General features: G+C 34.5%; 1 protein-coding gene across 3 annotated transcripts in view; it reads left to right on the top strand.

Annotated features, from left to right (window-relative positions):
- Positions 1-13,653, top strand: part of PCDH11X (protocadherin 11 X-linked) — an 812,402-nt gene that overhangs the window by 85,430 nt on the left and 713,319 nt on the right. Inside the window, exons 5-6 of one of the 3 annotated variants that reach the window (XM_011995098.1) lie at positions 662-3,154; positions 6,729-8,026. In XM_011995098.1, coding sequence (XP_011850488.1) covers positions 662-3,154; positions 6,729-6,773 — 2,538 coding nt within the window. In that variant the 3' untranslated portion in view covers positions 6,774-8,026. Of the gene's footprint in view, positions 1-661; positions 3,155-6,728; positions 8,027-13,653 lie in introns of those variants that run through there. The other 2 variants (XM_011995099.1, XM_011995097.1) reach the window with 2 other exon arrangements.

Consider the following 13,653-nt stretch of genomic DNA (forward strand, 5'->3'; position numbering starts at 1 on the left):
AACCAAACATTGTATGTTCTCACTGATATATGGGAGCTAAGTTATGAGGACGCAAAGGCATAAGAATGATACGATGGACATTGGGGACATGGGGGGAAGAGAGGGAAGGTGACAAGGAATAAAAGACTGCAAATATGGTGCAGTGTAAATTGCTCCAGTGATGGGGGCACCAAAATCTCACAAATCACCACTAAAGAATTTACTCCTGTAACCAAATACCACCTGAACCCCAATAACTTACGGAAAAATGAAATAAAAAATAATTTATTTTAAAAAACTGAAATAGTTCACATAATTTTAAAAAACTTAAATAGCTCACATAAATGAGTTACCTTTATTATCATAAAATGCTACAATCTGAAGCCTCCCTTTCCCAGAACATCTTCTAGCACAGTTCTCTAATTTTGCAAATATCAAGAAAAGTAAAGTAACTTGCTTGTAGTCACAACATTTGTTATAGGCAGAGTTGAGATTTAGAACTCAAGTCTTCTGGCACCTATTTCTGAACTGATCCCACTCTTTTATGTGGCTTCAAGAAACTAAAAATTGTTCTCATTAGATAAGTTAACATAAGTTAAATTATATTTTATTATTCGTATTAATACTAATATATTAATTTATATGAACATAAGTTAATTCTGTTTCACTGCATGTTTTCCAGGGTCAAAACATTTTTGGCCTCGATGTCATTGAAACACCAGAAGGAGAAAAGATGCCACAACTGATAGTTCAAAAGGAGCTAGATAGGGAAGAGAAAGATACCTACGTGATGAAAGTAAAGGTTGAAGATGGTGGCTTTCCTCAAAGATCCAGTACTGCTATTTTGCAAGTAAGTGTTACTGATACAAATGACAACCACCCAGTATTTAAGGAAACGGAGATTGAAGTCAGTATACCAGAAAATGCTCCCGTAGGCACTTCAGTGACACAGCTCCATGCCACAGATGCTGACATAGGTGAAAATGCCAGGATCCACTTCTCTTTCAGCAATCTAGTCTCCAACATTGCCAAAAGATTATTTCACCTCAACACCACCACTGGACTTATCACAATCAAAGAACCACTGGATAGGGAAGAAACACCAAACCACAAGTTACTGGTTTTGGCAAGTGATGGTGGATTGGTTCCAGCAAGAGCAATGGTGCTGGTAAATGTTACAGATGTCAATGATAATGTCCCATCCATTGACATAAGATATATCGTCAATACAATCAATGACACAGTTGTTCTTTCAGAAAATGTTCCACTCAACACCAAAATTGCTCTCATAACTGTGACGGATAAGGATGCGGACCATAATGGCAGGGTGTCATGTTTCACAGATCATGAAATCCCTTTCAGATTAAGGCCAGTATTCAGTAATCAGTTCCTCCTGGAGACAGCAGCATATCTTGACTACGAGTCCACAAAAGAATATGCCATTAAATTACTGGCTGCAGATGCTGGCAAACCTCCTTTGAATCAGTCAGCAATGCTCTTCATCAAAGTGAAAGATGAAAATGACAATGCTCCAGTTTTCACCCAGTCTTTAGTAACCGTTTCTATTCCTGAGAATAACTCTCCTGGCATCCAATTGACGAAAGTAAGTGCAACAGATGCAGACACTGGGCCTAATGCTGAGATCAATTTCCTGCTAGGCCCTGATGCTCCACCTGAGTTCAGCCTGGATCGTCGTACAGGCATGCTGACTGTAGTGAAGAAACTAGATAGAGAAAAAGAGGAAAAGTATTTCTTCACAGTTCTGGCAAAAGATAACGGGGTGCCACCCTTAACCAGCAATGTCACAGTCTTTGTAAGTGTTATTGATCAGAATGACAACACCCCAACTTTCACTCACAATGAATACAACTTCTATGTCCCAGAAAACCTTCCAAAACATGGTACAGTGGGACTAATCACTGTAACTGATCCTGATTATGGAGAGAATTCTGTAGTTACTCTCTCCATTTTAGACGAGAATGATGGCTTCACCATTGATTCACAAACTGGTGTCATCCGACCAAATATTTCATTTGATAGAGAAAAACAAGAATCTTACACTTTCTATGTAAAGGCTGAGGATGGTGGTAGAGTATCACGTTCTTCAAGTGCCAAAGTAACCATAAATGTGGTTGATGTCAATGACAACAAACCAGTTTTCATTGTCCCTCCTTCCAACTACTCTTATGAATTGGTTCTACCATCCACTGATCCAGGCACAGTGGTCTTTCAGGTAATTGCTGTTGACAATGACACTGGCATGAATGCAGAGGTTCGTTATAGCATTGTAGGAGAAAACACAAGAGATCTGTTTGAAATCAACGAAACAACAGGCAGCATAATAATGAAGGAGAAATGTGATGTTACAGACCTTGGTTTACACAGAGTGTTGGTCAAAGCTAATGACTTAGGACAACCTGATTCTCTCTTCAGTGTTGTAACTGTTAATCTGTTTGTGAATGAGTCAGTGACCAATGCTACACTGATTAATGAACTGCTACACAAAAGCACTGAAGCACCAGTGACCCCAAATACTGAGATAGCTGATGCATCCTCACCAACTATTGACTATGTCAAGATCCTGGTTGCAGTTGTTGCTGGCACCATAACTGTCGTTGTAGTTATTTTCATCACTGCTGTAGTAAGATGTCGCCAGGCACCACACCTTAAGGCTGCTCAGAAAAACAAGCAGAATTCTGAATGGGCTACCCCAAACCCAGAAAACATGCAGATGATAATGATGAAGAAAAAGAAAAAGAAGAAGAAGCATCCCCCTAAGAACCTGCTGCTTAACTTTGTCACTATTGAAGAAACTAAGGCAGATGATGTTGACAATGATGGAAACAGCATCACACTGGAACTTCCTATTGATCTAGAAGAGCAAACCATGGGCAAGTACAATTGGGTAACTACACCTACTACTTTCAAGCCCGACAGCCCTGATTTGGCCCGACACTACAAATCTGCCTCTCCACAGCCTGCCTTCCAGATTCAGCCTGAAACTCCCCTGAATTCGAAGCACCACATCATCCAAGAACTGCCTCTCGATAACACCTTTGTGGCCTGTGATTCTATCTCCAAGTGTTCCTCAAGCAGTTCAGATCCCTACAGCGTTTCTGACAGTGGCTATCCAATGACAACCTTCGAGGCACCTGTGTCTGTACACGCCAGACCGGTAGGTAATCCAAGTTTCTAACACAACTTTCTAACTATTTTTTATTATTATTTTCAGTTGATGTAGAACTTTACAAAATCTATTGACTTCAAAGAGGGATCAAAACAATTATATTCTACAGATGTATCCAAATAGATATATGGATTCGTTTAAGTTTGGTAGAAGATGAGAACAAAATAACTACTGATTTAGGAAAATTGGATGCAGAATGATAATTATAGTAGGGGCAGTTTTGTCTGTAGATGGCAGTATGACAATTCTTGCTAGAGAATACATTGAAAAAACTTCAACACAAAGGGTTGTAGCACTGTCCTCAGTACCATTGTGTGCATGAGGATCAGAATAGTCTGGGCTAGATACATCACAGTAAAGCTTTTCAGAATCTGATAAATAGCTCTAAATACTAATGATGTTGAGAATCCTAGCTTCACTTGGGAAAATCTGTGGCTGTTCACAGAAATTCAGCACCAAGATATTCCCTCCACACTCTACCAGACCTTCAGGTTCTCATAAAGAAAAGGGTCATTTTCAGATTAGGAACTCAAAATTATTTTGGTGCATCAAATCTACAGTCATACAATGTAACAAGAATGGGATTAGAAAAATGAAAGCCTACTCATTCTCATCTTTAAGCCAGAGAATGAAATATATATGAGGTCTCTACTTTAGATAGCTATTTAAATATTTGCATATTTATGCAAGGTATGTTGAGCCCTTCAGAAGACATTCTTCAAAGATAATCACTTTTGGAAAATAAAATGTTTGGTTTCTCTCATGGGCACAAATAAAAATGTGAGCATGTTAAGACCCAAGAAATCTGTGCACAATAACTTAAAACCCAATACATTTATGAAAGCAAGAGTTTATCCAGTGCCTTTTATCAGCGTTCCATGGAGAAATGAATACAAATTTATCCAGAAACTCATAAATATTAAATGATTTAAATATAATTATTCCTTTTAAAAAGACAAGCAATGGAATTTACCCACTTTTTTTTCTCTTGAAGTCATGCTACATGTTGAGTTTATTATTTTGTCTGTGTTAACTCTTAAAAAAGTATTCATCTTAGTTTCAGGGAATAAAGTCTTTTGAACACCTATTCAGGCTTAACAAAATGGTAGCAATGTGAAAATCAAAACTGATTTTCTTTCACCAAATGTTTGGGATATTAAAGAAGTCTACTCCATTCAAGATAGCAATGCAAATAATTTACCATAACTTTGGAAATGGATTTAAGAATGGAGGTCATTAGTGAACGTAAGGTACTAATTCAGATGTGGGTGTGTTTTTGTTACAATAGGTACACAAATTAAATGCTGTTTCAAAAGGTAGACTAGAACCTTAGTGTTTGTATAGAGAGCTTCTGTTAGACTTTAAATGAATTTACGCTGCAGTCGTTATTTCTACAGTTCAGATGAATCCCATATTTTACATAGTTAGTGGATCTGGGATGGGCAACAAATGTAATAGATGTCGAACATCTCCACAGAGTGTGTTTTTGTTTATATTTAACCATTAAAAAGGGCACTCTCATTTTCCAGTTCTTATTGCTATTCTGCTTATTGCATACATTTCTCAACATAAAAGTATCTTTTATGAATAACACTACGTGGTTTCAGTATAATAACACTTTTTCCTGGGTTTAATTTGTGACTTTCCTTAAGAAGTATACAAAGAGTGGGTTTGTGAATTACATATGTAGATCATCATTTTTAATAGATTGAAGTTAATTAATAGAGCAAGTTCTGGTTTCAGTGCTTTTTGAAGGCACAGAGATATTTTATGAGATAGACTAATTTTACTTGAGTTTCTGAGCGCATAGTAAGGAGGGCATGGATGAAGAACAAAAAATTGAAGTATTTTTCAAATATCCTCTCCTTTTTGTTTTTTAAAAATATTTTGTAATCCTAAAAAGTCAATAAAAATAATAAACCATTTTCCATGATGCATTCTATATTATATAAATAAGAGACATTTTCCGAAACATAAGAATTAAGCTAAATACAAAAAAGTAAATGCTAATGAGAATCAGTTGTTGGTTGTTATTAGGCTTTTATTAACTGAAAGGACTATCTGGGAATCATTGAATTAGCAGATGACTTATTTATTTCACAGCTTCAAAAATAAATTATATGTTTTGTCATTGGTTCACAGTTGTTTCATATTCGTTACTAAATATCTTCAAGACATGAATTGGTGAACTTAGGCAGACTAATATGATACTAAAAATAATTTGAATCTTTACATTTTGTGCTGCATTTGCAATGTTCTTTACCTTTTCTATATGCTCTTCAATTTGTGTTTAATGCTAGGGTGTTCACTGATGTTGCAGAATGCTAACAAAATAAGTGAGCACTGAAAAAGAAATTATGTATTTAAAAATTCAAATACAGTAAGTGTCTTCTTTTTAAAGAAATATCATACAAAAAGGGAGAAGTGATAGCCAATACAATACAAATTCATTGTTCCTTAAGGAAATACTTAGAATAGAATAAAATATTACTGTTAGCAGAAGGCAGAAATATTCCAATTTATTTGAAACAGTGAGAAATGCATTTTCAAAATGAGGGTTTGGGGAATATTTACATTTAGTTCATTACTCATCTGAATAGAAACAGGAAAGTGGAAAATAAAATGTTCTAGTAGACTATAAGAGACAAGGGAATTCATCTGAAATTTTATGTTTCAAAAAGGGAATCAAATACTTTCTAGTTCTCATAATTTCTCATTCTCCTTGATGATTCTATAGGTTGTTTCTCTGACTTGGATATTCTGAAAATATATGGAACATTTATTAGATAGGAGTACATATATTGCATAAAGCCATCTATACCTGGGGAATATAATGCTCTTCTTTGGCATAAGTTTCTACATGTATTATGGAAGGCATTTTTTGCATATATTGTAGTAGAAATTTTAAAAACATGAAATTTGAGAGGATGAGGCTACACATTATCTTCTATTAACACCTTTCAAAGCAAGCAGATAGCAATTGGTTGTTATGACGCTAGAGATACCATAAGTATAAATAATTATTTTAAAATCAGTTTTGATCAATATCATATAAAAGAGATAAACTGCAAAAATCAAGTCTTGCTTAATACAGTTCACCCAATAAATATTGTGAAGACTATACATTTTTTAAAAATAGGAGAATAAAAATGAAAGTAGAATTTTTTGAAGGTCTTCCAGTCACTGACTAAGACAAGTATTTGGGGTACATCATTTTCCAAAAAAACAAAAAAACAAACAAAAAACCTTACAAATTGCTGTGATTTGAGTTGGAATAATCTTTCAGTTTCAGAAATGAAGTGAAATGAATGGTGAAAACTTTTAGACAGTTCTAATTCATGCATGAAACCATCCTGTAGATATGATACATGGATTCGAAATGATAATTGCAGTCTGAGTTAGCTTGGAATAGGATTAGTATTCGCTATTGTAAAATTCAGTAACTTTGACTCTGCATTTATATTTTGGTAATGTGAATTTTAACCATGAAGCATGCTTGGCAAATGAAACTCCTAGAACACAACCATCTGATTTTGATAACGTGTTATTTTTCTTGTCCTAGACTGATTCCAGGACATCACCTATTGAAATCTGCAGTGAGATATAACTTTCTAGGAACAACAAAATTCCATTCCCCTTCCAAAAAATTTCAATGATTGTGATTTCAAAATTAGGCTAAGATCATTAATTTTGTAATCTAGATTTCCCATTATAAAAGCAAACAAAACAAAAAATCATGTTAAAAACGATGTCCTAGTGAACCTTGTGCTTTCTTTAGCTGTAATCTGGCAATGGAAATTTAAAATTTATGGAAGAGACAGTGCAGTGCAATAACAGAATACTCTCATGCTGTTTCTCTGTTTGCTCTGAATCAACAGCTGTGATGTAATATAAGGCTGTCTTGGGGTATACACTTATGGTTAATATATCAGTGATGAAACATGCAATTACTTGCCCTGTCTGATTGTTGAATAATTAAAACATTATCTCCGGGAGTTTGGAAGTGAGCTGAACTATCCAAGCTACTCTCTGAAAGGTATCCAGGGCAAGAGACTTTTTTTAAGACCCCAAACAAACAAAAGACAAAACCAAAACACTCTGGTTCAGTGTTTTGAAAATATTCACTAACATAATATTGCTGAGAAAATAATTTTTATTACCCACCACTCTGCTTAAAAGTTGAATGGGCCGGGCGCGGTGGCTCACGCCTGTAATCCCAGCACTTTGGGAGGCCGAGGCGGATGGATCATGAGTCAGGAGATCGAGACCATCCTGGCTAACATGGTAAAACCCCGTCTCTACTAAAAATGCAAAAAATTAGCCGGGCGTGGTGGCAGGCGCCTGTGGTCCCAGCTACTCCGGAGGCTGAGGCAGCAGAATTACTTGAACCTGGGAGGCGGAGGTTGCAGTGAGCCGAGATCGCACCACTGCACTCCAGCCTGGGTGACAGAGCAAGACTCTGTCTCAAAAAAAAAAGTTGAATGATAGAAAATAATTTTACTAGATTTTTATGTTGATTGTAATCATGCTGTTCCACTCTTTTTAATTATTAAAAAGTTATTTTTGGCTGGGTGTAGTGGCTCACACCTGTAATCCCAGCACTTTGGGAGGCCGAGGCAGGCGGACCACCAGAGGTCAGGAGTTCAAGACCAGACTGGCCAACATGGCGAAACCCTGTTTCTACTAAAAAAATACAAAAATTAGCCGGACGTGGTGATGGGCGCCTGTAATCCCAGCTACTCGGGAGGCTGAGGCAGGAGAATCGCTTGAACCCGGGAGGCGGAAGTTGCAGTGAGCGGAGATCGCGCCATTGCACTCCAGCCTGGGTGACAGAACGAGACTCCGTCTCCAAAAAAAAAAAAAAAAAAAAAAAAAAAAAGAAGAGAAAAAAAAGTTATTTTAGTTGTAATAATGTTTTCTTCTTCTATAAATATTTTCAAGGAGGTCCTTTCTATTTTTATCTGTCAAAAGGAGAATGTAAAGTTCTTTATACTCCCTGATATTTTGAAAAAAAGTATATTGATATTTCTTATATTACAAAACATAATTCCAGTCATATGAGGGTAGAAACAAGGATTGAGATAGGAGATTTCAAAAAGATTTTATCTCAGCTTTGAAACTACCTAAAAAAAAATGTTAGGTTGCTAGAGTAACTTATTTAAATAAGTCTGTTTTATTTCTCTAGCATTAAATTACTAAATATACATCATTGCTTTAGGTAATTTTTCCTTTAAAATGAATTCACTTTTCCCAGTAAGTCAACTAAGTCATTTCCTACACAAATGAGTAAATGCCTCATATTTTGTGTACATTACATTTTATTGAGGAAAGAATGACATGTTCCAATTTTATGCTATATTCTTAAACTATTTATGACTTACAGTACTAACAGAATTTTTAAAAATCATGATTTATTGGGATAAAAAGGGAGTACAAAGGACACTTATAATGACTACATAACATATGCTTCCTGAATTTTCATTCAAATGTTAATTATGTATCATCTTACCTTTAAAAGTGTGAATAGGATTTGGTCTATTTTGTATGTACATTAAAGTTAGTGTATTATTTGAAATGTTCTTTGATGTAAATGTATTTGGAGAAGGTTTATGCTCTATTCAGCATTTCAAATTAGTGTATTTCTTGGATATTTAACATATAGGTAATATTTTAAACAAGTTTCTGTTAAAATTTAGTGTTCCCATTAACTCCATACAGAATCCCTTGTATTTCCAATATGTCAGGTTCCTTGAATGTACATGCTATCTGCTTGTTTAAACATTACTTGGTTGATTATAATGACTGTGAGTGTAACTACTTTTACTGCTTATGAGAGATATCATGTGAGTTACAATATTATATTACATACTTATAAACAACTGTTGTAGAAAAATTGCTTGAAATTAAAATACACATTTGTACAAGTTATTCACATAGAACAAGTTTGCAGTTCCTCCCCTTTTATTCTTGATAAATATTTCAGTTTAGTTCAAATCATTCCAAGGAATGTAAGAATCGAGCCAACTTAATATATTCCTAAAATCAGTGCCCTGCAGTTAGCAAGATATACCGAGAGTGGAGGTTTCCAAAATCTACAGTCTCAATTTAATTTTGAATAAAATGATGAAGCCCAGAAAAGTGAATCAGAACTTGAAATGTCCCATAATAAGCTGTCATGGCTTCAGATCATTTGTGTATGTAATTATTATATAAATGCATTTGCATTTTTATTGCTTGTGTCATGACTAGACTGGCCTTCCCTTTCCTTTTCTGCACATTCTGAACTAAGGGTGAATACCTTGTTTTTCTTCCATTTCAGTGAACCTTTCCTTCATAACTGTAATGAGTAAAGGTCCTAATCATTCCTTTGTATATATGAAGATGAAAATTCCTTGAAATAATTATCCAGAATCTCTTTAAAAGCATTCCTCAATGGTTTTATGGGTGCTGTATTTGAAGAAGATGAAAATAGAAACTTTATTTTTAAAGCTGTGACTCCATCTCTTAGAATGCAGCGTCTCTGAGAAAGGAAATTCTAAACTGACTTCTGCTTTGGGCTAAAATATTTACCCATATAAGCCAGTGATAGTACTGAGATTTAACAGTATTTAAATTTGGGCCGTAGATGAAAATGAATTCTACTTTTGACTAGTAACTATTCTTGATCGATCCTTTGCTTTTGTTTAAGAGAATATTATCTCTATTTGAGAACAACATGGAAGGCATTGAAACTAGTTTTTTACAAAGGCCAGAGGACAAAAATATTTATTTCCTTACTCGATTCCTTCTTATCTGTTGACCTGGTCGCACCTTTACTTTAGTTGTCATTATCATTACGTTTGCCTTACAAGGTCTCAGATATCGTCCAACCTTTTGTGTTGTCATTAATGGACTAGTGGAATATTCTCAATGAAATATTCTTGATAGTCTCTCTGGTTCTTATTCTAGTCATGAATAGAAAAAGACAGAAAGATAGAAAATCTTAAGACTAGTCGTCATAGATAAATAAAAGGAACTTTTAGTGAACTTTGTCCATTAAATTATAAGTAGCTTCATTGATGAGCTACAGTGTACTGTATACTTTCTCCCCTGCAAGCAATCAAAGAAATATTATTTTATTTGATCAAAATCTATAGTGCATTAATTGAACAAAAAATACTGAAATATATTCTCATTTTATTTTAATTATGCAAGTTTATTTTTAATGATATGATATTTAAGCTATTATATTTCTGACTTTTTTATTTTCAATGATTTAAATGTAAAAAATATAAAACAATTTTAATCTCATTCATTAATTAATCTTGTATGTATGAGTCTGTTTTCTCTGTTGATCACCCTGTCCACATTATGAATGAAAATGTGTATATACTTGGCCGGGCGCGGTGGCTCCCGCCTGTAATCCCAGCACTTTGGGAGGCCGAGGTGGGCAGATCACGAGGTCAGGAGATCAAGACCATCCTGGCTAACACGATAAAAACCCGTCTCTACTTAAAATACAGAAAATTAGCCGGGCGTGGTGGCGGGCCCTGTAGTCCCAGCTACTCGGGAGGCTGAGGCAGGAGAATGGCGTGAACCCAGGAGGTGGAGCTTGCAGTGAGCCGAGATCTGCCACTGCAAAAAAAAAAACAAAAAAAAAAAACAAAAAAAACAAAAAAACAAAACAAAACAAACAAAACAAAAAAAAAAACAAAAAACAAAAACAAACAAAAAAAGTATATACTTTAGAATAATTTTTAGAAATTGAGTTTATATTCAATCAATATTTACTAACCTTGTCATTTCACCATGAAATACTAACTGCATCATTTTGCTGTTTTGTCACCTGCACTCCTCACTGTTCAATTCCATGTTGTAATTGTGTGTCTAGCTAGATGTGATGTGCAGCCTGAGTGTAACAAGCACTACGGGACAAGCAGACCTTGAGTAATCTTATATAAATCTAAGCCACATTCCATAAATGCTTCTTGTAGGTGCTTTTGTGTAATAGACTTGTTTTCTTGGCTTTTATGAAGCTTAGCTTGTGTTTATTTTAAATATGACTTAGCTTTCTAGAATATTCAAAGGTTTTGTCATAATACAAAGCTATATTTCTTGCATATAATTAGTATTTTTAGAAAGAACTACAGTGCATTTTTTCATACATCATGGGTGTTCATACGTGACATCTTTGGTTTAGTGTATTTAGAATTAGGAGTAGACTTTCAAAATTCTAGAGTAGCCATAGGTTTCTATTTTTATTGTACATGTGATACACATTTGTTTTAGAAAAATCTAGAAATTGTATAAGGGTTTTAGATGAAGAATTTTAAAATTATTTGTTTTTATTTCAAGCTATAGCAGTGAGTTCTTTATAACAGTAATTCTATTTGAAGGCTATATAACTTTTTGAAGTGGTGCATTTTAAAATTATAGAATTGTGCTTATTGTTTTATAATTATAAACTATACATCCAGGACTTTTTACATGTATTGAAGACTGATTTATTTATTAAACATATTGTTTATTTTTATAGATGTATGATTGAACAAATTTATGTAATAACATAGCTTGATTAGTTGATAGTGTAGTACAGAGGCATATTACATATCTCCACCATAAGACTAAACTCCCCTCAGTAAAAATATCAAGTCTTGATGAAAAAGCTTTCATACTTTGAAAAAAATAACATCTAAATGTTTTCCAAAATTTCCCTTAGAACAACCTAGTTCCATAATTATTTCCCAGAATTTTCAGAACCAACTCTTTAAATTTTCCCATATTCTAGATATTCACAACCGAAATTGTTTTAATTGTTCCTTTTGAAATGGTTAATTATATTTAATTATCCATACATACACAAGTATATCCAGTTAATAATAAAACTTTTTTTGTCAAGTGAAAAAACTCACAAATCACATTTCATTAGATTTCAGATAGTCAAATTGACATAATAATGAAAATGAACTCTTCTAATAGATTTTCTAGAAATATTTGTACTTTATCCCTTATCCTAGAACTTTATATGTATCAATTATATATTGATTTACTTCATAAAATGTTACTATCTTTTGAATACAGTTGACTTTTTAAAAAATTTTCAGTGGCCGGGCGCCATGACTCGTGCCTGTAATCCCAGGGCTTTGGGAGGCTGAGGCGGGTGGATCGCTTGAGCTCAGGAAGTTTCAGACCAGCCTGGGCAACATGGTGAAACCCTGTCTCTATCAAAAATGCAAAAACTTAGCCGGGTTTGGTGGTGCATATCTGTGGTCTCAGCTACTTGTGAGGCTGAAATGGGAGAATCGATTGAGTGGCGGGGGTTTGTGGGGGAGGTTGCAGTGAACCTCCATCAGGCCACTGCACTCCAGCCTGGGTGACAGAGTGAGATTCCATCTCAAAAAAAAATTTAAAAATACATAAAAACATTTTCATTCTTTTTATCTTAAAACTTAGAAGAACATTAGATACAATAATACTTTCATTAGTCAATTAGAGAAAAGTGTAAGTAATACCGCTTTGACTATTCAGTAGTAGTGAAAAGTAAACCAAATATGGAACTCAAAAGAAAAATGTTATTTACAGAAATCTGTAAAATAAACTTTAAAATCTATTTACTTATTATACATCAGTTCTAACCTCAATTACACAATCAATGCAGAGCACCGTTTCAATGGTATATTATAACTAAAGAGAATTGATCATAAACAACTGTTATGTTATCCAAAAATATTTTCAGTAATTCAAGCATGCAGCTTGAATAGTTGTTGAGTGACACAAACTTGAAGTAACTAAAATCATTTTTTAAAATTTACTGGCTCTTTTGACACATAAACACAGAAATAGTCTCATATTCAAGGATGGAACAAATACACAAAAATGGAATTTCATGCACTCTCAAAACTAGTTTATGACCTCTTAAATGAGAGATTATATTTTATTATTATTTTTATTTATTTCATCTCTTGTTATTCAAAACTATGAATTGAGTGTATTTTTTGCAGAAAATTATACACATCATTTATGATGCTCAGATTAAATAATTACTTTTTTGTTTTGTTTTGTTTTTTAAGACATAGTCTTGCTCTGTCTCTCAGGCTGGAGTGCAGTAGCCTGATCTCAGCTCACTGCAACCTCCGCCCCTAGGTTCAAGAGATTCTCCTGACTCAGCCTCCTGAGTAGCCTCCTGAGGGATTATAGGCACGCGCCACCACATTCGGCTAATTTTTGTATTTTTAGTAGAGACATGGTTTCGCCATGTTGGCCAGGCTGGTTTCAAACTCCTGACCTCAGGTGATCCACCCGCCTCAGCCTCCCAAAGTGCTGGGATTACAGGCATGAGCCAGCGCACCCGGCCAAATAATTACTTTTTTTTACACAAATTTAATTATCCAAGAGAAACTGCTGAGTTATCTTCCAGATTGATATCATGGCTGTGTTTACATGATACCAAAACATCTGGAGGCAAAATCGAATTTTTTACTACATATAGGGATATTTTGCTGACCTGA

This window comes from Mandrillus leucophaeus, unplaced genomic scaffold (genome assembly GCF_000951045.1).
Source record: "Mandrillus leucophaeus isolate KB7577 unplaced genomic scaffold, Mleu.le_1.0 Scaffold470, whole genome shotgun sequence".
Classification (NCBI taxonomy): domain Eukaryota; kingdom Metazoa; phylum Chordata; class Mammalia; order Primates; family Cercopithecidae; genus Mandrillus; species Mandrillus leucophaeus.